The following is a 25,061-nucleotide window of genomic DNA, read 5'->3' as shown; positions in this document are numbered from 1 at the left end:
CATGACCATGATACCAAAACAATTGATCGGGTAGCAGAGCTGTTAACTTGCTTATATGCTATTCACCACAGCATCATCGTATAGTAAAGTCATAGTCATACTTCTGACTCTCCGACCCGCCAGGAAGGCACTCGGATTTAAACCATAAAACTGAATGACCGGACCGCCGCAACAGCAACACGGTCGGGAACTGTGGTTGAATCCTAAGGGCCATCACCGGCCACGGTACAACCCTTCCCGAAGGAAGTACGTCTCGTCATCGATGTGAGAAATCAGATCATCCACCTATTTCTGTACCTTCCAGAGCGGCGAGATCCAACCACCATGCCGGAAGCATCTCATCCTCATTTCAAAGTGCTCCCCCATGAGTTTCATGGTATAGTAAAGAAAAAAATAAAAGCATTTTTATACAGAAAGTGTAGAAAAAAACTTTGAATGTCTTATTTTCGACCGGACCAACATAAATTTGACACGCAAGAAATTATACGAAATTGCATTTATATAAATTGATGCATTTTAGATGTATTTTTTATATGCACGAGAATGTCTATACCCACATACGGTCAACCTTTAAACAAATATAGTTTAAAATTTGATTAAAAGATTTAGATGCTAAAATTATTCACGAAATTTCATTTATCCGAGACATTGCGTCACTATATTATCGTATTTAAATGCAACGAAAGCACAGGCATGCATATGGCCAGTCCTTTGTTGATGTGGTTGATCAGTTGACGCGGATTTATACTTTAAGGGCTACTTCTACGTACCACATTTTATCTATACAGATTTTTAGATGTTGGATTTACCGCATTCACCTAGGCAGCCAGACAGATTTCTAGTGAATGCATTTAGTTCACAATTCGATTGAAATCTGTAAATTTGGTCAGCTTAAAGCACTTTAAAATAAACGTCAGGCTTATAGATGGCCAAACATAGCGACATTATTCTAAAAACGTGTATTTCAGAATCACGGAAGTCTGAAGCGTTGAAATTTGTCAATATCTCTTGGTTAAATTTTTTGATGCTTACAATACCTCTTTGTATATTTCATATACTATTAACAAAAAAATCAGTCTCTTGAATAAGATATGTTCATTTAATGAGAAGTTGACACAAATTGTATTTATATAACTATGAATATCCCAAATAAAATACGTCATTTTAGTAGAATCTAAAAAAAATTATATACCACGATATTATTGAAAAAATAAAATTTTTACACTAGAGAGATTGCCTAAATGGATTATTTTTCTTACTTGGATTTATATGGTAAGTTTTGTTCTCCTTAGAATCTAAAGTGGCGAAGTCTTGGCGCCATTCAACTCTCACATGACCAACTACTTTTTTGGGGGGTGTAGCTAAAACGAACGTGACTGTGTTCCCTTTATTTCGATTCAGGAAGCAAATGCGTCTTTCTTCATTCCATTCGTCACAAGGATACGCTGGTTTTAATATTCTGCGAAAGATTAAATATGCTTTTTATTTCTAGCAGTTATTTTATGAAATCTAGCTTACCTTAAAAAATATTTATATTATCGATTATTGCTTTCCTAACATGATGGGTTTAGTGATTTATTTTGGGATGCTACTTGGGCATGAACCACATGGCATTTTCGATATTTGTCTTAGACGCATATCATTATCAATTTTCTTTCTTAACACTTTCGATGTCCAGCGTGTTTTACTTTACATTTCATTCTCACCGCAGTGAGCTTTCAATTGGGCCACTCTGGTTCTCTTATGGACAGACAAGCTGTCAAGTTCTTGCCCATAGATGAGCTAGAGTATAAACAGGATGGGTCTGTAACGTAGCTCGTCCTGAGGACATATGCTTGTCTTTCTATGTTTGCTCTTCACTTGCCGATCAGCTGCACTCGAGAGTCTGACTTTTTCCAATCACAATAAATAGTATTTTGGATTTATATACCGAATTTCGCCATGTTAACCATAGCCAAACTCTGAAAATATTCCCCCAATGATATGAGATTAAGCCTAGAGTTCGCCAAGGGCTTGTCCTCGCCCGTTTTCTATCCACCTGTTGATTAGCTGCACTCAAGGGTCTGGCTTTTCCCAGTCACAATAAGTAGTGTTTTGGATTCGTATACTGATAATTACCAGAAAGAAATTTCGCCAAAGATGTCATTTTAGTCATTGCAAAAATCACACAATATTCTCCAATGACATGTGATTAAGTCTAGAGATCGCCAAGGGCATGTCTTCGTAAGTTTTCCATTTAATTGCAGATCAGTTGCACTCTAGAGCCTGACTTTTTCCAATCACAGTAAATTGTATTTTGGATTCGTATACCGGTGATTACCAGACAGAAAATTCGCCAAAGGTGTCACATTAGTCATAAACAAAAGCAGAAAATATTCACTAATGACATGTGATTAAACCTAAAGTTCACAAAGGACAGCGGTCTTGAATGCCATGTGGTTAATATACAACTAACGTACTATCGTAATCACGCCAACATTCAGGATAACTCACCAAACTGGCTACTCAGATTTCACACATAACTGGCGTTGGACTGAGAATTTTATTATTGACGATATTGAAGTTTATTCAATGTCGCCAATATGGTTGCGATAGTACGTAAGTGCCGTGCCTTTTTCTTTTACGTAAAAATACAATCAAAAACAGTTGAATACATGGATTAAAAGATGAAAAAAGTTAGTTTGGAAAGTTTAAGAGTTACTAAATGTTTAAAGAAAAACCTATGTTAAAAAATTTTATACACTTTAAGTTTTTAACAGCTAAAATATACAAAAATTAGTCATTTTTATATAAGATCAATGTCCGGTATCTCGGCATGTATGACTAACTTCGTCTAATCTTTCAAAAATTCACCATAAAATCCGTAATCTTGCATGGCTACAAGAAATGATTACTAACGATATTTAGAATTGAAATAAAAATAAATTGTCAAGAGTATATTTGGCTGAAATTTGTTCCAAGAAATGTAACTTTAGCAAACGTACATTAATTTTAAGGAAGCCAGAGTTTTGCAATACAGCAGATGGTCAGAAATGTGAAAGTCTCTAGAGAGATCGTTTTATCTATTAAAGAAGAAAAAAATGAATGTACTATATAAAATTTTCAGTAGAGATTAAATTAAATATAAAATTAATTAATTGTTAGTTACGACGTTAATTAATATATTACTGAATACAAACAATGCAATTTTGCATATTCCATTAACTTTTTGTATAACAAAAAACAAAGCATGTATTTTAAGAAGTTCTATAGTTTAAAATCAATGATTATTGTTTTATTGCCTTACACGTTCTTTATAATTTCGACTTTCTTGAGAATGGCGTTTTCTTTTTTCATTTTTCTGCAGGATTCGTTAGTACAAGATACGTCATCTGTGTCTATACTTGGATTTTTTTCCACTGTTTTTATCAATTTATCCAGTTTTTTGACGAGCTCTGTTTTTGTTTCTGCTGGAATTCTTGGCACCTCCCTGATTTTCCGGAAATATCTTTCTGTTTCTGATGTGGCTTTTGAAAATCTCCGGAAAAGGTGCGGGGATTTTTTAATAGGATTGCTTTGGACTCGTTGTAGGTTGAAATTGAATACTATTGTTATCTGTAAAATAAAGGGATTTACTTTATGACAAATAATTCTTTTTTTACTACTATGATTATTAATCTGAATTAATTAAAAATTATTTTGTCTATATACAGGGTGTCTCAAAAACCTTGACCGCGGCTTTTATTCCTTAAATATTGATTACAGACATATACTGTAAATTACAAAGTTGCGTAAAAAAAGGTGCAAAATGTTTAAAATCTATAAAAAATTCGATAAATCGATTAACATTTTTAGGGGATTAAACTTCAAAAAATACAAAATTTAAATTTTTATACGGACACCGGAGAAAAATTTCCCATCGAGTAAAATGTGCTCCATCTTCTAATAAGGTCATGTACAAAATTTCAACAATTTATCACAAAAAGTCTCAATGACAGGAAGCTACATAAGTGCTGACTTAAGCCTCTATTTGATGCCTGGATACGAGTTCACAAAGAGAAGAAATCATGTCGGGTGTTCGTGTTTTAGGGGTAGTACAGAAATTAACAAGGAAATTAATGATTGTATAAATAGGTAATAATTTGCTATTTATTGGTTGAAAAGTATTAAAAATTTCTAGAAATAATAACTTAAAGGAAGGATTACATAAAGAATGATTACATAAGTTTTAATACAAGTTCATTGACAGCGGTATTTATATTATATATTATTCACATATATATTCAACAATATTATTCATTAAATATTCAATTAATTAGAAATTAACAAAAAAAAGTTGTTTTTATCTTCGAATATTTTATTGTCATTGTTATTATCTATTTTTTTAATACACCATTGGCCTTAAAATATTTATTTACCAAGCCTTAAGGCAAATTACTCAAACGAATACAGTCTTTCTTATACTTCAACATTTGTGAGCAAAATTTGAAATCTAATGTTACAAATATTAACTTAAAAGGAAAATTAATTATCGATGGCTTTTAAAAAATACGATGGTTAAATTGTTATTCGAATTGTATTACAATTGTTTTAGACGAAAAGTAGAAATTGTATATTAGAAAACTTTATATAAAAGTGGTTTTTAAGTTAAAAATATTAGACTTGAAATGATTTTAATCCCGGGGAGCTTTGAATATATCAACTAGTACAGAGAATAAAGTCTTGCAAATGTGTCATCTTAAAATTATGATATAAATTTGATTTTCATAACAAAAATATTTTGCATATCCAAAAACTAAACAGTGGAATCTCTATATATCACTCCTAAAGTGTTTGGGGAAGAATACTGGAAGCTGCTGTCAAAATCTAAAAAATCTAAGATTCCAGCCTAAAATTTGATATATAGAAATTTTTAATGTATAAAATTTCGTTATAAAAGTGTTCCATTATTTACATATTTAAAAATAAACTGTTAAGCGAACGGAAAATTTTTCATGACAATTTAATTCTTTTCATTAAAATGCCATTTTATGTTTTTGAAATCTTAAATACCGTATAATCTATTTTCTGAGATAACAATTTTTAAAATTGTTGATGAAAAATTCCAGAATCTTGATAAATTTTTAATTCTATAACATTTTAATTAAATTTGGACGTTTGAAAATTGACTGAATTTTCTTTTCCTTTTGATATGTGATTGTGAAAAATTTCTACTAGACAGAACAGAAATTCCTTAAATGTTATTGAAACATCTGTAGGCATATAGGCATTAATAAACACGCATACAAAATATACTTTATTTATGACATTCAAGTGACCTTAAATATTACATATTGGGCTTTTACCTATTTTAATTATATTAACTAAATAAATAGGGCAAGACATAATTCAGTTTCTTTTTTCATCTGCACTTGCACATTTACTGGCAAAAGAACCTCAAAAATTTGCTGTTTACCAGATTTTATCACCTTTGGTCACCGGCCATTATTCTTAAATCAACCCACAAAACGAATGCAAAGTCTTCAATTAGATTATTTATATTAAATAAATTTTATAAAATCAATTTTTGTTAATGTATTTTATTAATGTGTTACAAAATAATCTTCAAAACTATTTCATCTACAACAAATGTAACGATTTTGTCAATTTTTATCTCATATACAATTTTATTATCTCTAGATGCTTTATTTAGTCGTCTATTCAAACCACCCTTCAGTTTTGTGGATATAGTAACATATGCCTTTCTCAGAGTCCCCAGCCACAAGAACAATTTTGCCAAGTTTATTTGTAATCAATATCGCTACTTTTCGGCTTTAACTAACTAATCAGAGTGTTTTATGTTTCACTGTTTAAGCATAATTTAAAATAATAGTTTCATTTGTTTTGATAAGATGCATGTCATCGAAGGTAGTTGACAGGAATAATTAATTATTAACATGATGGGCAAACAGCTGGTCTCATAAGCCGGCTATATTATTAGTATAAATATTCTGAAATTCTAAAACAATTGCTTTTCTCAAATCCAAAACATAGTGGTATGGTTGTATGGAAATGAAATTTAAGGAAACTAATAAATTATCCTACACTTTAATTCTACCAACATTGAAATGTTGTGCTTTTATCAAAAATAAACAAGTGCTCAAAATTTCAAAATCATTGCATAATGAGAAATGAATGAAAATTGATTACAAAATCCCATCTTCAAAAAGACGAGAAAAAATAAATAAAACTGTTTAAAATTTGGAATTACGTCATCTAAAAGAACAGCTGGCAGTGGATCAGGTAAAAAAATAATACATCAAGCAAGAATTGTTTGTAAACTTCTCTTAAATTATGTTTGTATGAAATTGCGGAAATGGGTATATATTAAAAAAAGAAATAACTTTCATAATAATAATATTTATCCTTCGATAAAATAAAACATTCATTAAAATAAGTCTCTTTTTAAAACAAGTAGTTATCGATACTATCGTTTGCAAGTAAGTCGATGACTACATTAAAATACTAACATTTTTTTAATGTGGAATATAATTCTTGTTTCATCTTTTTCATTTAAAAACTGGAATAGTTTTAAAGAAACAGTTATAACTGACTTACTATTACTAGGGATCTGAAATGGAGGTAGTTTATAGGTGATTTCATAGCCTAAATGTTATTAAAATCCTGAATTCACATGGTTGTAAGAAATTCTATTGAAATTCGAAGCTGTAATTTTAGGATACATTGTTATATTTTCTTAAAAGAAAGTTTCTATTAATAATAATGGTTAAAATAAATAATGATCATTGTTAATTGTTAAGTTGTTTGTTATGACGGAATATGGATAATTTAAGATTGTTATGTTATTTTATTGTCTGTACTCATCGTATAAATATTGAGTTGACATCTATTTTAATGGGTCTCGTGATTTCATCGCCAATATGGTAACCCACACAAGCCAACAGAGATGTTCTTCTAGTGCCCAATGCACATTTACTGCTCTTGGAAGGTATTTACCTCGTCAATCTTCTTCATTTTAGACTTGGGCGATTTGGCGTTGTTGGCATCCAATGGCGATGTGTAGGGAATATTAAAGTTTTATTTCAAACAAATATTGCAATTTTTAAAAAATTATACCTCAAAATTAACAAACTAGATTTCTTTGATTTAAACGCTATTTTCCAATTCGTGTATATGTACAAGTAAAAATACACTAAATCAAAATAGAGTAAGTTAATCATAGAGAATTAGATGAGAGATATTTTACTAAAACTTTAGATATGCTTAATTTTGGTCAAAACACATAAACGATTAGTTGTGGTTATCTTCTTGTTTATTTCTTTGCGTGCGTATGAATGATTAAAAAATATAACAAGTTTATTTTTTGAATTCATTGCAAGTTTATTAAATGAAATTTTAATTTTCCTTTGACACCTTATTTTCAAAATTTGTGAATTCGAAAATTTGATAGAAATCGGCAAAATTAGTGTAAAGACTATCTACCAAATTTCACAAGTCTAGTTCAAAGCATTTTTATGTTATCTTAGTCGTAGACAAACAAACACACATTATCTAGAAATTTATTTTTTGAATTGAGGTTCAGGCTGGGGGTGAGGGTCTGTTATCGGAAGATTCGCCGGTACTTTTCCGTTAGCCAGGTGCAAACGAAATATCGCCAAATAATGTAAAATTCCGCCAAATTTCTTGCGCCAAATTTACGTTTGGTTCGCAATTGGCGACATTTGCGCCCGGCTAACGGAAAAGTACCAATTCGTCAAAATCCCAGTTCGAATTTTTTAGTGATTACAATATTTTTCTCTACACTTCGTATATGAAAAAGTAAAATAGAACAAATTTTTTGTAAATAAGATTTTTTAAAAATTTAATTTGTACTTCATAGGATTATTTTCTTAAATATTAAGTAAATATATTTAAAATAAATCAAAATATTTCAAATTTCTTCTATATTTCACTGGATACAAAAATCTTAGAAACCATTCCAATTACTGATAATGAATTCATTTATCAAACCTACATTTATTCCAAGCATAATTTTAAAATATTCAAGTTTTATAATCTAAAAATTAAAAAAAAAAACATTTAAAAAAACATTCATAAAACGGAAAGTTTTTGAATAAAAAAACACTAATATTTTGCAAAAATAAACTACACATATTTATGAAAGTAAAACTTAATTTTGCATTTCTAATGAAAGCTAATTTCCTTCTAAAATGACGCCATTAAAGATTTTTATTATAATATTAATAGAAAATGCGTTTAACTCTCTTTTGAGTAAAAAAAGAATTTAATCTGTAATTATAAATTACTGCTTCTCTTATTCGATCAACAATATATCAACACACGCTATTTTCTCTAACATTTCACAATTTACTAAAATTATGATCTAACGCATTTTGATCAATTCGTCTCAAGAAAAGTTTGTAAGAGGCAACTGTCCTCTCAACCCCTCAACCAAGTAGATTCTTTCATGGTAAAGTTTCTTAATAGCCACCGTTATAATAAGAAGAGTGATTTTGAAAATTACACTTGCTAACGGGGCTGTAAAATTGAAGCCATCGAGTAATTTACGTCGTTCATTAGCGAAGTAATTTGGCTGAAGCCTTTAAACTGATGACAAGTCCCAGTCAAAAGCGGGACAATTTTTGGTGGGGACAAAAATTAAATTTTATCACTGGTTAGCTTTGGAAGGAATTAAAGGACTTGTTAGAAACCAGATTTTGAAATTTAAGGAAAAAAGTGAGTAAAATGTGAGTTTCCTTTTTAATCCATATATTGTGTATTCGATACATTATTTTTCTTTATGTCTATTTGTTAACAGCAGGATTTTCTCTGATCTATTTTTTATATATATATTATAATATGTGACTACATTCGGAATGATTTTTTTTTGAAAAACGCTCGAAAATACTTATATTTTTGAATATTTGCATTAAATATAATTGAGAACATATTTATGAAACCAAAATATACCAGTTAAGTGCCAAAAGTGTTTTAAAAATTCGATAAAAACAGATCTCTTTTGTCTAAAAAGAAGTGTGAAGCAAAAGTCTTCAAATCTAGAGTTTCATCAAGTAATTTGCTTTTTAGAATTTCGATGTAAAATAACTATAAATAAAAAATTTTCCCATTTTATGCTCAGTTTAATAAAATCATAACTCTAGTTTTATAAATCTTCAGACAACAGATTTTTTTTTTAAAATTTAGTCAAAATTTTAAATCGAATATATTTAACTTTTCAATATCTACCCATTTTGAATATCCATAGATCAATCCATTGTGATTTATTCTGTACTAGCCGCCTTTGGCGACCAGCCGGTTAGCCAATCTTAATGTTCGTTTAAATTTTAATAATTAAATAGGTTGAACCGGAGTTTAACCCCCTTCTTCGCCAAGTTGCGATAACGCGCCAAAGCTGGCAATCTTTATTATGCACTATAATTGAACATCTGCTCCTTTGCTTTTGAACATTTCGCAAGGCCGTTGTTGGCGATTTTTAAAAATTGCGGCAAGCAGCGGGTTAAACTCCGGTCGTACCATTAAATATTTTACGCAATTCCAACTTTAATAGATTTTTCAGCAAAATATTTTAAAGCTTCGAATTTTGATAGTCATATAATTCACTCATAATCTTATAAAGACCTTCAGTCATAACGTGATATGTATCTCTCTCATTTTCTGTTACCCCTCGTAGAATTTATGCTTTAAATTAAAGTGGAAAGGATTAATCTGCAATTAATATAATAATATTTTTTACTGAAACAAAGCATTTTTTTTAATAATATGATTACTGATAATAGAGTCACTGAGCGTTTAAACTTTATGGGCACTAAAGAATATCTTTCTTAATTTATGTAATATCTCAAGAATTTGTCAACAAATTTTCTCAGATTCATCATGAACAGATCGATTCATTAACAATGTTTAAATTTAAATGCATCAAACACTAAGAAAATATAACGAATCGTTTAAAATAAACGGTTGAAAACCGGTTTTAAAAAAACTACTTAAAAAACGATGTACTTAAAACTATAAGCATATACAAAAAATATATAACTAACATAAATACAATTTACTTACAAAAGCATGCGACTACCTCAAAAATAATTTAAATCATCCATTGATAACGGTTGTCATGGCAACAATCAGAACAGAATGCGCATGCGTGAATTTTCTTCCCCAGTTACGTAACGCAAATACGTGATTTTTTCTACGCCAGTTGGGGTAACGCTATGCCGATTAGAAATTTTTAATTTCCTTTATTCTGTTTTATTTTAATTCAAAAGTACTTCAGAATGAATCTGAAAGATCGATTAATTAACAATGTTTAATTTTAAATGCATCAAACATTAAGAAAATAAACAGAATCGATTGAAATAATCCGCCGAAAAATTTTAACCCTAGCCTCATTACTGTTGGGAGAAAAAAAAATTGAAGCCTTTCTCATTTGGCGGTGGGGAAAATGGAAGATTTTTTTGGCGGAAAAGTTGGCGGTGGGGAAAATGAAGATTTTTTTTGGAGGGAAAGTTAGTTTTTAATTAATAATTAAAACTAACAATTCGAAAAAAGGAACCCCAGGTGCACATTCCCAACCTCCAAGGTATACATGTACCAAATTTGGTAGCTGTAGGTCAAACGGTCTGGCCTGTAGAGCGCCAACACACACACACACACACACACACACACACACATTGAGCTTTATTATAAGTATAGATATAGATATAGATTAGCTAATGGTTTCAAAGCATAGAGGTAATCTCAATAGAGACTGCTCTCAAATATAATTAATTTATTGTTTACAATATATATGTCAATTCATTTTAACAGCACGAATTCGATGTATATTTTTCAAATGCTTATGTCTGTAGTTTTTGAAACATTAAATCAATATTTACAGAATTTTAGAATAATCTGTATTTTATGAATGTTTTTATGACCGAAATGAAAGTACTTGCAATAGGAGTTATATTGTTATATATTCAAATATGTATTGAAGAATGCTAACATTTATTTATTTTTTTCTTTCAGGTAAGTTAGAATTTATGGTGGATATCTTGATCGTGAGTTGAATTTTTTTCATTTTTTTCCTACACATTTTATCCATCGACACTGGAGGACATATTGAATTCTCTGTTGTATTTTTTTATACTTATTACATTTTTTATATATATTTTCTTTAACTATGATCTCAGTTCATTTATTTTTACAAAAACAAATTTGATAAATTAGGTTGATAGTTCGAATACAGTCTTTGTTACAGAAAGTACTAAGATATTTAAAAGCAAATATCGTCTCTAAGGAATTAGTTGAAGCTAGAAATATCTCAACTTGATGTTTAATTATTGAAACATGTTTATTACTTCACAAATACTATGCATATTTCTCATGATAGAAATTTCTTTAGAATGTTTAAGAAGTAAAATTTGACTAGCAAAAAGTACTGGCCCACTTATATTTCCAGGCTTCAAAAAAAGAAAGAATTCCAATCTTTCATAATATTTTTGTTAAATTTTAATCCTATGGTCTCATAATAGCAAGAAAGAATTATTTGTTATTAATTTATAATAACTTGCTTATTTGTGATTGTTTATTTATATCAAATGCCTTATAAATGAGTCATTAAGGGCTGTGCAGATTTCTCATGATGACAGCTGCTTTAAAGTTTTAAGAAGTATTATACTGTTACGGAACTTCATTTCCACTAAATCCGTAAATTCACCGGGTTCGCTTGTAGTGGGTGTAAGGTGTGAAAACAATCAGCAGGCCTCAATAACGAACGTCGACTTTTATTAACACTAAGACACTAAATACAAAGACGACAAATATACAGCCGAGACTCACATAGGAGGACACATAGCAGTACACTCTTCACACGATGCTGCTTCCACATAAACACCAGGACTTGGCACACAGCTCACTTCAGCACTCGCTTGGGCTCCACACAATGCTTGCTTTTCGCTGGACTGAACCAACTGTTCCGTTGTTGCTTCACTATCCTGTCGATGACTAGTTTCACGACTACGACTACTTCGGCTTGAGACTGCCGGCCTTTTATAATTCCTGGCAGGCAGGACGAGAAGGTTCTGGACCAGTCAGGCGTATTCCGATTCCTATTGACTGAAATGCTAAAATTCTCGAATTTACAGTAATATCTATTTTGTTGGGAAATTCGTCGCCAAATTGTCGCCAAGCTCTGAGATATCTGACGCGGAATCTCAGCAGCATCTAACAGAGCTGATCATAAAACTGTACTTCCAGTCATTGAACTGATCGTGCTGGGAAGCAACATTACAGGTTTATAAAAGTACTTTCACAATACATTGACTTAATTATATATTTCTCAACTGCAATTACGCCTTAGAAGTAATTTTTAATCTTTTTCAGAATTATTGACATAGTTTTAAAAATTATAACCATATCTTGCTGGAGCAAATCGTTTGTTAATTTAAAATAGTTTGCTTGTTTTATGTTTTTTTTTATTTATAATATTTTATTATTGCTTTCTGAAGGGTTGTGCAGATTTCTAATGTCTATAGTTTCCTTAAAGTATAACCATTATAAAAATTAGATCTACAAAATGAAGTGCTTCGGTAATTTTTATCTTTGCAAATCTGAGAAAAAAATTGCTCTATTAGTGTTACTGGTACGCTTTTAAATACTATAATTGCATCGTTTTAAGGTTAAATTTGTTGTTTAGATTATTTATTTATACAAATTCAAACAATTAATCTCTTTCGCTTCGCAAATAAAATTATCTTTCTAATGTATATTAGAACTTTGGAATTTTTACAAGGGCCACAGTGGCTTGGTGGTAAGGTCTCGACTTCAGAACTGGAGGAATGCAGGTTCGAGATCCGATTCCACCTAAGAATTGCCGTGTAAGTGGGTCTGGTACACACTAAATCAGTTAGGGCCGAACGTCCTCCCGCTTGTGTGGAGTAGAAGTTTGGAGAAGGGATGCCAGATCAAGTGGCAACCTCGTCATGTGACCGCGGTTCAAAATTACGAAGTCCGTACCAAAATAGCTCTTCTTTTGCTTTAAAACGGGACGTTAATATAGCTAAACTAAACTAAACTTGGAAATTTTTACACAGTTGCTAACAATTTTGTAATAAATAAAAAGTGCTCACTTTTCTGGGTAGTTGAGTAAGTTTCTGGGCAATGACAATTTTATTTGAGTATTAACAAAATAATTTTTTTTCTTTCTTCTATAAAAAAATTATTTTTAATCTATTATGAAATTACTAATATATATTTAAATATTATAACTACATACTTGCAGGATCGAATATATTATACATTTATAATAGAATAATGTTTAAAATATGTATGCAAATTCAGTCATTTATGCAGTCTAGATTCACAAATAAATATCATTCTCCCTATTCATTTGGACACCCGAGTGCTCATACATATTTCATCGCAGATCACTGAACCAAATAAAATATTTCCACTTGTATAGTGAAATATATTTATAACCTTATCTTTTGATTTAGTAATAGTATAAATTCTCTCTTATGTATAATCGAATGCAAGAAACTGTTTTAAAATCAGCATAAAAAAAAGCTTTTCAAGCATGAAATTGAGTATAATTGGATTTTTTTTATTTAGTAATAGTATAGATTCCTTTTTATATATAGTATAAATTCCTCTTTATTATATAGTATAAATTTCTTTGTATGCATAAAATAAACGCAAAAAGAAGGATTAAAACATAGAAATAAAAAAATGTGTGCTTAAAAACACTTTGAAAAACAAGCCTTTTTGCTTTTTTTATTCTTTAACTAGTTTGCCTTGTTAAAGGAAGTATACATCGTAGTTTTACAGTGTTTTCTTAAAGTAAAGAAAACTGTTTGCATTCGTTAAATTAAATAAAAAAGGGGGAAAGTGAATAAAAACAAAGTTTAAATAAACAGAGCACGACATTGTTCATTTACTTACGCAAAGTTGTAAAAAACTGAATACAGCCTGAAATTAAAATGAAACAAAAACAATTAGATGGCGCTGCAATATCGGAACAGATGTTTCTTAATCGGAGCAAACATTCAAGCGTAAAATGTTGACGTTTGAAATCTGCAAAGAAGAAAAGTCGTCTGCAAACTAAAGAAATATCGATAGAAAATCTTTTTTTTTTTTTTTTTTTAGATGTAAAAACGGATTGCTAGATTTCTTATTTTCAAATGAAATCGGAATAATATCAATGAAGCCTGATTTTTTTTCAATTGTTAAGTAAAAAAAAAAAAAATGAAAAAAAGAAAAGAAAAGAAAGATGGAATTAGAAAAAATTCATCAGTTTTGTAAACTCAAATGTTTTAACTTTCTTTTAAAGAGATAAACCGGAAAATGTTATATGTTTTTGCTGAAAAAATCTGTCAAAAATCTGTCTGTTTAAATATTTAAAATTAAAGCTATCAGAATATAAAAACTGTTCTTTTGACTTTGAATATACGAAATGGAGAAAGAAGTGCGTTTTATGTTTAAAGGAATGTTTTTAATGTTTTATTTTCTATTTTTAAAATCTTCTTTCACCACATCTGAAGAAATCGGGAATAACTCTAAAACAATTGATACTATCATCCACTATCATATATAATCATTTACTGTGCTTTCCTACTGTAATTATAAAATTTAAGTTTATTTTGACTAGCAACTAACCCATGCATCCCTAATAAAAAAGTTTAACATCGAAATTTTAAATTTAAAATGTTTACTTGTGTTTAAATATAATGATGATGTCGTGTCCGCATTACAACAGAAAAGGGGGTGCAGTGGCTTCTGAGGGTAAAGTCTTATGAGCACCCGAGGACAGAAGTCTGACTTCTTGCTCATATAAAGATGACACTCACACACTCGATTGCACAATCCCTTTTTACAGGGCGGCTCTTTCAAACACCTCACAGATAAAACACAGAGTAAAGAATAACCATGTCCGAACCAGGACTCGAACCCGGGCTGTTGGATGCCCAAATCATGGGGAAGAAGCGCTAACCCTAGTCCAGGACCCCGGGGTGTTTGAATTTGAATTTTTCAGAAATATAATTGCAGATACCTCATTTGTGTGTGTGTGTGTGTGTGTGTGTGTGTGTGTGTGTGTGTGTGTGTGTGTGTGTGTGTGTGTGTGTGTGTGTGTGTGTGTGTGTGTGTGTGTGTGTGTGTGTGTGTGTGTGTGTGTGTGTGTGTGTATAAAGATTATTAGTCTGTAGATTCCAAAAGTAACCAGGAAAGGGCACTAAATTGACGGAATAGAACATATTTGTTTATCTGACGGCGTCTTCCTAAACCCTGGGGGAAAAGGAACCCCAAAAATGTGAATAGAAAGGTCCCTTTAAAGCATTAGTGTGTGATTTTCTATCACCATTTCCATGACGTTTACAAGCTTCTTACGGGAAAAGTTTAATCTTGACCAGTAATGATCCTGCTGTCGTTGAGATGCTCTTAATTAAAAGTACGCCAAAAGCTATGGCAGGGAAGAGTTTAGCTGTGTTATGGTTACAATTTTCAACAGGTGTATAATTACTTTACTAACTACAATGATAGGTTAGTTAAAAATTCAAGAATGAAGGATCGCAAATGCAAACGATAATCTTTTCAGAGGGAACGTTATTAATAAAAAAAGTAGAAGAAATGCAATTACAACGCAGGATGAATGGAATATGGTTTCACAATAATATAAAGGCATAGTTGTCTGAAAGCCAGTATGTGAAACGTGCATAGACTATGGTGTTAAAATCTTTTAGAAATTAATTGAAATACTTGAAAGTTCAACTGGGTTCTGTCTCCATTGTAACTATCATACCGCATATGATTTGCTAATTTGATACTCATGAATAAAAACTTGTTTGCCTTTTGTGAATTTTTTCCCATTTCATTTGTGTCTTACTTTTCTTCTTTATAATTCTTTACCAAATAACCAATTATAATCTTATTTTTTTTGAGATTTTATACATAACCATTAAACTTCTTATGCCATTTCAGTTTGTAAACTACCTTTTGGGACAACCTGTACCTACAACTGTGAGAAGTTAGACAGGTAATAAAGCACAATCGAAGCATAAGCAGAATACGTTGCAGAAATCAGCAACATACATTAAATAATTATTAAATAATCGCAAGAGCACACATAGCTCAGAGTGAAGTCACTAAAGATCACCACCTCAAAGAGGAGAATACATTCAACTACTGATTTCTCGTGAGTACGCCTCTGCTTATATACCTTCATTGATAGGGTATGGAAATTTTTAGAAAGAACCTGTGCCCTAGCTTTTAATAGAGATATTGTTGAAATTCAGGTGCTTTTGAGAGTCTTCATTTTTATCGCCAAAGTTGCCAAGTGGTAGCCAAAACAGAGGGTCATGGACCTGATATCCCTTCAGAATCCTTTAACAATATTATGGATCCATAATGCTATTAAGTAAACTTAAAAATTATAAATAATGTATTGTATGAATCTATCGTTCTTAAAATGTTTTTTTTTTTTCATTTAAAATACCTTTAATATTAATAATACAGCCCAACAATTGTAATTTTGTCGTCAGAGGTTCGATTAAGGACGTATCATGAAAATTTTTTTAGGTCCCCCCCCCATCCTTTAATTAGTTGTTTGTTTTAAGGCTAAACGTATTTCTGATTAGAAAAGAAATTAATGAATAAACCCTTACACATTCTTAAGAAACTACGCTGTTATGTTCTAATAATCTAAAAAAGTAAAGAGCTATTATCCAATATCCCAATATAGTAACCCGTTTTCACAGTCATTCAGAAAGAGTATCCCAGTTTTTCACAGACATTTTAATATTTCAACAATCATCTAAAGATTTAGGACCGCGATGGCCTGGTGGTAAAGTCTCGGCTTCGGAACCGGAGGATTTCAGGTTCGAGACCCGATTCCACTGAAAAACCGTCGTGTAAGCGTGTCTAGTGCACGTTAAATACGTCGATGTCAAACGTGGTGTGGAACTTAGGAGATGAGGAATTAGCTTATTTTGAAAAAAGAATAAGCAATTATGATTGTACTTATATTTATTCTTCATAATTGCGTTTCATGAAATGTACCAATATTATAATAAAAAAATCCCAAGATCAGATTACAATTTTTTTATATCTATAATTTAAAAAAAGAATTGGTGAAAATAAATATGAATGGAAACTTGCATACTTAAAATGTCCATTGCATCAATTTATAATACACAGAAATTAAAACTCAAACCTTTGGCTAACTCACTTGGCTAATCTGGCATCTAGTTCAAGCAGTACATAGATTCTATTTCCCATAATACATATGAGCATCCGTTTCAATGGGTTTTCTGGCCGGCGCTTTCTTTCCCTGAGCGTAGCCGTAAGAAAATGGCTTGTATCCACCGTAAGAGGACTGATGTCGATAATGCCCTCTTGGTTGCTGCGCTGGACTGGGATAGGATGGTTGATACCTGTTACCATATTGCTGATAGTAGGAGGGCATAGGTGGCCAACCACCCCCATATCCCCCTGCCTGTCTCTGAGAATAAAACCGACGAGGACTTCTTGCCACTTTGTTTTGCCAAAAAGCTGGAGCATCCATGTACAACATAGGGAAGGCATCCGCCGATCTGTAACTAATGCCATCATATGGAGACATGAGTCTTTGGTTCGGATAATAGAAGCCCGGGTTAGCGAAGAATGGATAATTGTAATTAGGATTCATAGCTTCCCTTCTATAAAGCTGGGATGGGTTTTTAGTTGACGAATCTTCATAGTTTGGAGTTGTCCCTGTCGTTTCCGGTCCAGCAAATCGCTTCTCTGGTTGGTAATCCGATTCTTCCTCGTCTTGGTAATCTTCATCTGGTGATGGCGAGACTAAGTCATTTTCATCTGCTTCGTCTTCTTCCATTTCTGCGGATCGCTTTGACTGCTTACTTGACTGGAGGTCGGCGTTCCTTTGCGTTCGTCCTTCAGTGCTCGTTGGTTCGTGTTCTGTGGAAGTGCTGGGTACATCTCTTTGAGCGCGGAGTAATTGCTCGTTTTCATTTTCGCCTTGATTGCCCCAGTACTGCTGAGGACCGTCATTCCCTTCAGCATATTGTGTGTCTCTCTTTCTTCGTCTGTGGACATCAGAAGTGACATTCTGGTCTTGCGCTGTTTGACTTAACTTGTTGGAATCTGAAAGGAAAATCAAAGAAATAATTAAACTGAATGGCAAACAATAAATGATGTTAGTTCACTCGATGTCTAATACGAGGTGATTCAAAATTCCGCTGGCATTTGAAAATTCAATAATTTACGGAATATCGTAGGAAGATAAAAGTTGACTCGCATACTTGAAATGACATGGGGTTTATTAGAACCAAAAGTAGCCGGAGTAGTCTCCTCAAAGTTTTCTCGTATACTATCTAATAGAGAGAACGCCTTGCCTAGTATTGGTATAGAATAGTTACGGAATATTAACTATTGTGGAGAATATATCCTTTTTGCTGAATCTATAGTGTCATCCCTGTCGAGTTATTTGACGTGCGGTTAATAGTATTCGGAAACGGAATTTATGTCTAATACGCGCTTTTCCCAAACGTTTATAATAAAAGTTGGAATCATAACTACACTTGTAGTCACAAAATTATATACAAAATTTGATATATTTAAGTCATTGCAACTTAAAGCTATCGTATTTGCCTGCTTCAAAAAGTACAGCCTGATAAACACTTAATTCCTCATTAAATTTGGTTATAAACTTGATGTGTCTTATGTGATTATGCATATTTATTCTGTATATCGAATTTTATCTGTCTAGTTCTCTTCGTTTTGTTGTTTTCGTATTAAATTATATTCGAGCAGTCTGACAAACAGACTCACTCTGCGCGGATTTTACTCAAAATTTGATTTAAAAAAACCGCACAAATTTGGTATAAAGACCATATATCAAATTTTATCCCTCTAGATCAAAGCGGTTTTTACTTACCTTTGTCACAGATTGACAGACAGACATTTTCAAAAAAAATGTGCTTTTCGAACTCAGGATGGTCTAAAACATCGAGATTCGTCAAAATGTTGAGTTCGAATTTTTTGACGATTACTATATTTTCCCAATACTATGAATACGAGAAAATAAAAAAGGCAAGAAACGATCTTCATATGATAAAAAAGCAATAATTAGCATAACTATTGATTTTTAGCAAAGACTATGTTCTTTATAACAACTTGCAGACTTTTCAACTTGCAGACCTTCATTCGCCCACAATGCCTGTAGTCGAGGAACAATGTAGTGAACAGAATATCTGTAGATGCAAGAAGTTGTCGTTGGAATTTGTCTTTTAGCATCCCTAATAAGGTCGGACAATCGTGGCAGATTTGCGACTACAGGTAACCTCACAAAGAACGTCATACAATGAGATCTCCCCTATATTATAAGATTTTCGGTAGCCTAAACTTCTCCCGTTGTGGACGGATCCTCGGAATCGGATGGATCCAGAAATGGGCTTCGTCGGTACATAACAATTTTAGTAAACAATCGTCATCTTTCCTCATTTTTTTTTCATTTTTTGTGGTTCCTATAAAATCCTATGTTATTTCAAACATGCAGGTCAATTTTTACCTACCTACCTACATTATTCCTTAAGTTATTGGATTTTCAAATGTTAACGGACTTTTGAATCACACCGTATATTCAAACTTAACATAAGCGTCAGAGTTCTCTCTTTATAACTCATATATTGAGCCAATTTTCTCACATTTTGTTAATTCATGCTGAACTAATACACAGCCATCAGATGAAACGTTTGAGAGAAAACGCTTTTACCAGGCGTCTCTGCATTTAAATCTATAATTACAGGTTCATTCTACTTACTATAATTTTTAACTATTTATTAACTTAATTCTGAACGACTTCTTTTTCAAGAACTAATACTGTAAAGAAAAGATCTACAGCAGAAAAGAATATTAAATGATCTACAGTAGTAACCTTTTTTGTTATGTATTTGAAATCGAATTAGTGTTAATGTATCAGCAAAACAAAAACAAAACAAATGGCAAAAAGAATCTTAATATTCCTTATTATATACATCATTTAGCTAACGTATCAGTGACTACATCGAAGTTTATTTCTCTCTCTCTCTCTCTATGTGTGTGTGTGTGTGTGTGTAAGACTATTTTGTTTGAAGCAAAATGCAGGTTTGACAAGCAGTAAAGAGTCTTTGTATCTTTAATTTCGCTGTATTCTCTCTCTGGAGACGGGCATGATTTATTTAGAAGAAAGCGAAGTGCGACACGAAAGCAGAAGTAAAAAGGGACGAAACAAATGATCACTAGTCTTATATAACATGGGATTACCGGCCACGTGCCAATACAATACACGTGGTGCCTTTGTCAAGAGCAACGAAGGGATCACTTTCATTTTTTTACGTAGAAGTGATTGCGCAGTAATTTTTACACAGTTTCAGTTGAATTAATTAAACAGAAAGTGAAATTGTATCAGGAAATAAGAGAATGAAATTACTATGGAAAATACTATAATTAAAAAAGAAGCTGAGTTTTGGCGTTTCTCTACAATAGCTGTCAAAAATATTATTGCATAAAAATGGAATGTACATCGTTTTAAGGCTTAAACAATTGTACCTTCATTGAAAGTAATTTAATAAGCATGCGAATTTTTGTTGAATTTTGGCAATTTTTTTTCGGCATTTTTTCCAACAATAGATTATATTGTTACTCTGAAATTCAAATCTTTTTCAATGTTTCATCAAATACTTGATCGCGCAATTTTCTTCCATTGTTGAAAGCTGAAGAAGAAGGATCCTGTTTATTATCTATATGGTCAACAAGAAGAATGAAAACGAGGATACAATATTACGAATTTTATAAAATATATATTTGTACATTGTACACGATAACAGAACTTAACTATTAAAATTAAATAACGCGGTTCTAATGCCAGAAAATATGGTGAAATCATGAGCATAAAATTACAAAATATGATTTACATGAAATCATATATAATCAATATTCCCGAGAAACTGGTCACCTGAGGCGATTAAATAAATAGGATATTTATTTTCTGAATTTAGGCATATTAAGATTTGATTGGTTTAAGTGTAAATTTAGACATATTAGACGCTAAGGTAGTTCGTGTCTTTGACTGTTACTGTTTTACAACATCTGAAAATTGTGTACTTCTTTATGAACCACTCTGTATTTTAAAATACCTATGTTGCCATAAAATGTCTTTTTCAACTATTTTCCCTGATATCATATCGGATAATCGTACTGCTCGTGAATTTGCAGGAATTTATAAGCAATATAAATCTCAAGAATATCCCATGTCGATATTTCCAAGAATCCTCTTCTTACCAGAGTTATCCATTTGCAGTTTCTTCTTATTCATCAGGGAATAAAATTCCTTCATTTCTATTTCTGTGGGGGGTTGTTTATTTGGCAAAAGCTTTATGGGAATAAAGAAAGTCACTAAATTTTTCTGGTTTTCATTCAGCCAGCATTTTCCTCTCTCAACATCGCAAAGATAAGGCACCACAATCGTTGTCAATAAGCTAAAACAAAATAAAGCCATGCTTATTTAATACACATAAAAAATCGTCAAATATTAAATAATTTGGGTTCCTATATCCACTTGAAAATATTTTTTTTTATAAATAGGCTTTGAATAATAATTTGTAATTCAAAGTAAAAACAAATTAAAATTCTATAAAAAAATTAATAATTCTATTTGTAATTGACTGTCACATGTATTTCTGTTTCTTTTTTCAAAATTTCAATGTAGACAATATATTTTCCCTCTAAATCATGTATTCGATATCGTTTTCTTTCGTAAATTGTATTACAGATTTTTATCGTTTTATTTAAAAGATATTTTTAAGTGCACCACCTGCATCTGTGTTGACTCCTCATGTGAAAGACATCGCATGAAATGTATAATTTTTTTAATTTTCTTTTTATTAATTTTTATGTTTATTTACTTATTGGCAGATACTTCAATATCTATTATTCTTAAAATGAAAAATAAAACATTATAGACACATAAAAAACATTAGTATATTGAGAAGCTCTTTATTGTCTAAACCATGTTTTAATTAAAAGAAAATATGGATCAAATCAGACGATTTCTATAAACCGCCGATAGCTACTTTTATCCATATGTATAAACTACAATAGTTTCCCACATATTAATTTGTTAAACATCTGCTTTTGCACTTTTTTTTTTTTTTTTTTTTTTTTTTTTGTATTTTTCTGAAAAATTTAGATATTATGTTCTGGCAATAGTTTATTCTTTGAAATCCAGGTTTTCAACAGAACAAAATATTTTTACAATTTTGGCACAAATTGCTTTTTAAAATCAATAAAGTACGTAACCAAAATATTTATTTTTTTTATATTTCTATTTTATTTTTTTACCAGTAGAGCAGTTCGAAGTCTGCCATTGTCTATAGGAGGGAAATATATGCAAACTTCCATATTTCAATATTGTCCGTTTGTATTCAAATATTTATTATAATTTTTAAAAAAAATTAATAAAAAATTTAAAATAAAACTGGACAAAAATAATACATAGAATAGATAAAATTTTGAATTTTAAGATAGCATTTCTTTTGGGATCAACTACTTCGAAGTTACACTGAAACAATGGCAATATTTCTATTAACTTGAATTCAAGGAACATTTAATTTTTCTCACATTGAAAAATTAACAATTTTCTTTCTTTTAAAAATATAAGAGTATAATATTTGTTTGAATTCAGCTGTTAAAACGTAAATATGGAATATGCATAAATGGAAATATACACACATACTCACAATGATTTTTATTTATATTAAATTATATATACCTAATTCTTTCTTATTTTATTATTATTTATTATATTCCATCTAAGAATTATTATTTTAATTTTAATTTCACACCGACTCTGGTCAAACTTTTATGCATTTCAAAAATTTGGTTCAGTAATGAAAAAAACAAAGAAATTCCAATTTTAATATACCAGATTAAAAAAGACGCTGAGAATTTTATTTTAAATGGCTACTTGTTTCACATATGTGTTAGAGGGGGAGAAATTTTTAATAATCTTAAGAAGTTATAATTTTGTCATCATATACAGTGGCTCAAAAAATTGAGAGTACACCTTACTTTTGCTTGATAAAACCGACTTTCGATATAAATAACACATTACCGGGAAGTGCACACATGTTTTTATTTTTACACATAACAAATGGTTTCATTTAGAATAGAAAAAAAGAAACATCAACGAAAAACTTCTAAATTGAAAAGTTTCAGAAGCATTTTAAATAAACATACGCAGAATTTTGCCTCAAAAAATTGAGAATACACCCATGACATTTTTGCAATATCACGCATAGAAACAAAGTGTCACTATTAAATTGCATATAATGGTCTCTAAATATGGTCTTATAATGGTCTCTATAATTCTCTATAATATTATAATGGTCTCTAAACGTTGTGGTACCGATTCGACCCATTCTGGGTGGTATCTGAAGATATTTACCCCATTCTTCTTGCACCACTTGTTTTAAATGGGTTTTGTTTCTAATTTTGTGTTTTTGAACCACTTTTTCGAGTATCCCCCACGAATATTCAATGGCATTGATGTCGGGGTCCTGTGGTGGTGTGTGTAACTGTTGTTTACAATGAAAAAGACATCGTATTTTGACGTTACGTGCATTCTGTTTGGGGTCGTTGTCCTGCTGGGAAATGGAATTTCCATCTAAACCCAAATTTTTAACACTTTCCTTTAGATTGCTGCTACCATATGGTTCATCCAACTTGTTGCAGAAACTTTTCAAATCATAGGCAGAAATGTAAGTGCTGAAACTGTGCTAAATGCCATTAGACAAGCTGGATATAAAAGTAGCTTTGTTAGAGAGAAACCGTTCACCAGCTTGCAAATTCAGAAAGAGCATTTGAAGTTTGCAAAAACTCATCCATTGAAGACCAATAACCTTTGGAAGAAATCTATATTTAGTAATGAAAGAAACCTCAACATTTTTGGCAGTGACAACCATCTTACTGTACGGAGAAAGCCTAATACTGCTTTGTATCCAAAAAATTTACAGTTTACAGTTTAACCACCTACAGTTTAACATGATGGTGACTCGGTGATGATGTGAGGTTACATGGCTTCATCCTGGATAGGAAATTTAATTTTTATAGATGGCATTATACATACGGTGGCATACGGTTTACTTCGATATACTTCGCAGCAATCTAAAGGAAAATGCTAAACATTTGGGTTTAGGTGGAAATTTCATTTTCCAGTAAGACAACGACCCCAAACAGAATACACGTAACTTCAAAATAGGGTGTCTTTTTCATTGTAAATAGCAGTTACACACACCACCACAGTACCCCGACATCAATGCCATTGAACATTCGTGGGCCATACCCGAAAAATGGGTTCAAAAATACAAAATTAGAAAAAAAAACCCATTTAAAACAAGTGTTGCAAGAAGAATGGGGTAAAATATCTTCAAATACCACCTAAAATGGGTCGAATCGGTACCATGACGTTTAGAGGCTATTATAAGAGCCAAAAGACATGCAATTTAATAGAGGCACTTGGTTTCTATACGTGATATTGCAAACATTTCATGGGTGTATTCTGAATTTTTTGAGGCAAAATTCTGCGTATGTTTATTTAAAATGCTTCTGAAATTTTTCAATTTTAAAGTTTTTCGTCGATTTTTCTTTATTTTTACTCTAAATCAAACCCTTTGTTATGTGTAAAAATAAAATCATGTTTGCACTTCCCGGTAATGTGTTATTTATATCGAAAGTCGGTTTTATCAAGCAAAAGTAAGGCGTACTCTCAATTTTTTGGGCCACACCTGTGGTGCGATGAATCAATGAAATATTTTTTTTTAAATAAAACGACCAGGAAGCTAGATGCATCTTATTTTAAAGTGGTTAGTACTTTTGGTGTCTATTTTTCCCTTCTTTTTCTTATTTTTTAAGTAAAAATCCTATATTAAAATATTCTAGAGAAGTTCATTTTTGTGTCTTTAAAATTAATATTAATAATTCACCATAAATAGGCGAAGTAACACTCACTTTTTCCTTAAGTTCTTCTTCTTTGCACTTATGTTAGAGTATTCAAT

The 25,061-nt window shown here is 31.2% G+C and overlaps 2 protein-coding genes across 3 annotated transcripts in view; one reads left to right on the top strand and one right to left on the bottom strand.

Moving 5' to 3' along the window:
• The window catches only part of LOC129956927 (uncharacterized), a 769,878-nt gene that overhangs the window by 197,496 nt on the left and 547,321 nt on the right, over positions 1 to 25,061 (top strand). The window lies entirely within an intron of this gene.
• LOC129956928 (uncharacterized) lies at positions 17,059 to 25,055 on the bottom strand. Its single transcript, XM_056068983.1, has 3 exons — positions 25,015 to 25,055; positions 21,289 to 21,485; positions 17,059 to 18,111 (listed from the first exon to the last, which is right to left on the bottom strand). The coding sequence occupies exons 2-3, from the start codon at positions 21,341 to 21,343 to the stop codon at positions 17,237 to 17,239; spliced, it is 930 nt and encodes a 309-aa protein (XP_055924958.1). The 5' UTR covers positions 21,344 to 21,485; positions 25,015 to 25,055; the 3' UTR covers positions 17,059 to 17,236.

The sequence above is a fragment of the Argiope bruennichi genome, chromosome 11, assembly GCF_947563725.1.
Source record: "Argiope bruennichi chromosome 11, qqArgBrue1.1, whole genome shotgun sequence".
In the NCBI taxonomy this organism is placed as follows: Eukaryota; Metazoa; Arthropoda; class Arachnida; order Araneae; family Araneidae; genus Argiope; species Argiope bruennichi.
The sequence above is the reverse complement of the archived record's forward strand: the minus strand, read 5'-3'. Positions and strand labels throughout refer to the sequence as shown.